At 37.2% G+C, this 3,459-nt stretch overlaps 1 protein-coding gene across 1 annotated transcript in view; it reads right to left on the minus strand.

The window, feature by feature from the left end:
* Nucleotides 1-3,459, minus strand: part of HECW1 (HECT, C2 and WW domain containing E3 ubiquitin protein ligase 1) — a 438,073-nt gene that overhangs the window by 28,663 nt on the left and 405,951 nt on the right. Inside the window, exons 22-23 of the mRNA XM_007941232.2 lie at nucleotides 3,177-3,275; nucleotides 2,285-2,414 (exon numbers count right to left, since the gene is read on the minus strand). Coding sequence (XP_007939423.2) covers nucleotides 2,285-2,414; nucleotides 3,177-3,275 — 229 coding nt within the window. The remainder of the gene's footprint in view (nucleotides 1-2,284; nucleotides 2,415-3,176; nucleotides 3,276-3,459) is intronic.

Here is a 3,459-nt window from a genome sequence, read left to right on the forward strand (position 1 = left end):
AGAGACTGGGGTCTTAAAAGCTTTCAAGTGGCCATCTAAGATGTAGCTAATGGTCTCCTAGCATCTGAAGTGAAGAAGAATGCAAAAAAAAAAAACCCAAAAAACCCAAAACAAGGACATTTGGAAGCAACCACCCTAGGACATGATGGCCCTTGAGACCAGAAGAACTAGATGGTCCCTGGCTACCAATGCCAACCACTCAGGAAAGGATCAAACCTGGAGATCCTGGATATAGTGGGAAGAAAAATGTGGAACAAAATCCAAAAACTCAATAATGACCATAATTACTGGTCTGATGAAGTCAGATGAAGCCCCCAATACTAAGGCCCTGGAATACATTCTGTGCCTGGGGTAGAACTCACCCCCAGGGGCTGGCTTCCAGCCCAATAGTTTACAAGATGTACATGCAGACCACTCAACCCAGGATGACGCACCCACATATTCTATGGTAATGCATCCCTGAGAGAAATGGACCATGGGGCACCAGAGGACCAACATTCAAATTGAGAAAGTGCAGGATTGCATGGATATGAGGGGCACATGGGGAGGGTTACTGGGTAGGGAGGGGAGGAGGCTGGGTTAGGGATGAGCATGGTAAATGGGGAGTGAAACGAAATGTACACGTAACGTTGAATGTAAAACAAGCTCTTAAAATAATAAATAAAAATTAAAAAAATAATTTTCATTAACTGTGACAGTCTTTTCTTCTATAACTTTGAGATTTTGTGTCACATTTACAGCATTGTTCCTTACTGCTTACTTTAGTATCTTTCTATGTATTTTCTTTACATTTAGATTATTGATCCATCCATTTCTAAATTTATTTCAGTGTACTGAGTGAGGTTAGGAATCTAATTTATTTTATTTTACAATGACTACCCACCTGTCTAAATACAATTTACTAAGTAATTTAGTGTATCTTACAAAGTACTGTGGGAAGAAATAGGTTTTTTCTCAAATATGTAAGAGAGGCATGTTTATACAAAAGTACCTGTTTAAGATTATTCATTGAGATAGTCAGCTGCTAATTGAAAGGTCAGTGGTTCAAATCCATTAGCTGCTTCCATGAGAAAGATGTGGCAGCCTGTTTCCATAAAGATTAAACCCAAAACCAAACCAAAATCACTGCCATACAGTCTATTCTGACTCTTGCTGTTGTTGTTATGTGCTGTCGAGTCGGACTCTTAGCATCCTCTATTGGGTTCTGTTCTGTTTTACTGTGTCACTATAAGTTGGAAATGACTCAATGGGACACAACAAGGGGCTGGGTAGTCTGCAGGGTTCAGTGTATAACTCTTACCCACAGACTGAGCACACTGGCTACATTCATGCAAAGCCAAACACCAAGCCTGTTGCTGTCAAGTTGATTTCAACTCATGGCGACCCCGTGTGTTGCAGAGTAGAACTTCTCCAAAAGGTTTTAATGGCTGTTATCTTTGTGGAAGCAGATCACCAGGTTTTTCGTCCATGACACGACTTGGTGGGTTTGAACCACCAATCTTAGTAGTAGTCAAGCTCAAACTGCTGTTCCACCCAGGGACCATATTCATGCAAAACCAAAAAACCAAACTCACTGCTGTCGGGTCGGATCTGACTCACAGCGACCCCTCTTTTGGTTTCCAAGGCAGTATCACTACTGAAGTAGATCGCCCAGTCTTCCTTCCAAGGAGTGGCTGGTGGGTTTGAACCACCAGTCTTCTGGTTAGCAGTCAAATGCCTGAGACATTATGCCACAAGGTGATGTATAGAGAATTCTAACTTAATTCTCACAACACTTCTAGTATAAATTACTAGAGGTTTTAGGGGTCTCTTGTATATGCTGTTGTCAAAACTTTAATTGTTAAACTTGCTCAGACTATTTGTATTTTCTGACAAAAAGTGTAACCCATTTGATCACAAGATTGAATGTTATATAAATGGTTGTGGAATACAAACGGAAAGTTTTAACTCATTAAATGGCATTGCGACATGTACATATTGGAAGAGTAGATATTTGGAAGCCAGTGATGAAAAAAGTTTGCTTTGTAGTAACATAGATAAAAAATGCCTTACACATATATATGTATTGCACAGTTTACAAAATGCTTTTCTGATCCCTTATCACATTTGATTTCTGAAAACCTACGTAAAGTAGATCCATGTCCATAATAAGAAAAAGAAGGAAGAGAATATGGGCTACTTTATTAAAGCAACTAATCTCCAAAGAATTGTTGTTGAATGAACGAAATTCCTTCTTTTGTACCATAAAAACAAAATCCCCTTTCAAAGCCCACTTTGCACAAACCTGGCCAAAAACCTCTTCATTAACGGTGAAAGTGAGGTCTAGGATATCTGTAATGTTGTTGTCCTTCATCCACTGCAAGCTTTGGTGGAATTCTTCATCCAAATATTCCAAGTCACTCAAATCACAGGGCCTGGGTGAGTCCAAAGGGAGAAAGGTAGACAGGCTTAGTGAACAAATAACTGCTCAGAACTCTTTCCAAAATGTGGTTATGTCACTCCTGGCTAAACAGCGTAAACTTCTAACAATTTCATACTTTTCAATAATACTGATGGTACTTTTTGGTTGATTCAATAATCTTTTTTTGGAAAGGAAATATTCAAATATTTATAATAAAAAAACATGAAATAATTATTGACTTATGGGTAACTGGTGAAAATAGTTTTAAAACAACTAAGTTACAAACAGATAAATTCTAATTAATAGCTTAATGCCATCTTTATAATATTATTATTATAATATAAACAGCTTCATATTCATGGCATAACATTATGATTTACAGTTTTTCCCTATGCCTTTTTATTGTATTAAAAAGTCAATGTGATATCTCAGGATTTTCTTCCAGGGCAACTGGTGAAAATAGTTTTAAAACAACTAAGTTACAAACATAAATTCTAATTAATAAGCTTAATGCAATCTTTATAATATTATTATTATAATATAAACTGCTTCATATTAATGGCATAACATTATGATTTACAGTTTTTCCCTATGCCTTTTTATTGTATTAAAAAGTCAATGTGATATCTCAGGATTCAGAACAGTAAAATGTCATAAACCTAACAGGAATGGTGAGGGTAAAATAGAGACAAAATGGCCAACAGTGCCAGAGAGGCCAGTGCCAGCTGTCCTGCAGGTAGGGCCAGGGTGGAACCGTGGTCTGCAACACACTTACAGTCTCAGGAGTGCCTTATAGAAGGGCCTCGTGAAGAAAGCATCAAGAAGGTACTGATGGATGAGAGCCAGGCCTAGAATGCGGCCACTAAACCTGAACCTAGAATACAGACAAGGCAGAGAAATTTAAGGATAGGTAGAGAAATGTGCACTGTTAAATATATAGGTTTTTTTTTTTGTATTTTTATTTATTTTTTAAAATACATCTTACTGAAACATAATTTATGTACAGTGAAATACACAAAATTAAAGTGACATGAGTCAATGCTTTTTTTTTTTTTTTT

Source organism: Orycteropus afer, unplaced genomic scaffold (genome assembly GCF_000298275.1).
Source record: "Orycteropus afer afer isolate SDZICR_OR568_19922 unplaced genomic scaffold, OryAfe1.0 scaffold00077, whole genome shotgun sequence".
In the NCBI taxonomy this organism is placed as follows: domain Eukaryota; kingdom Metazoa; phylum Chordata; class Mammalia; order Tubulidentata; family Orycteropodidae; genus Orycteropus; species Orycteropus afer.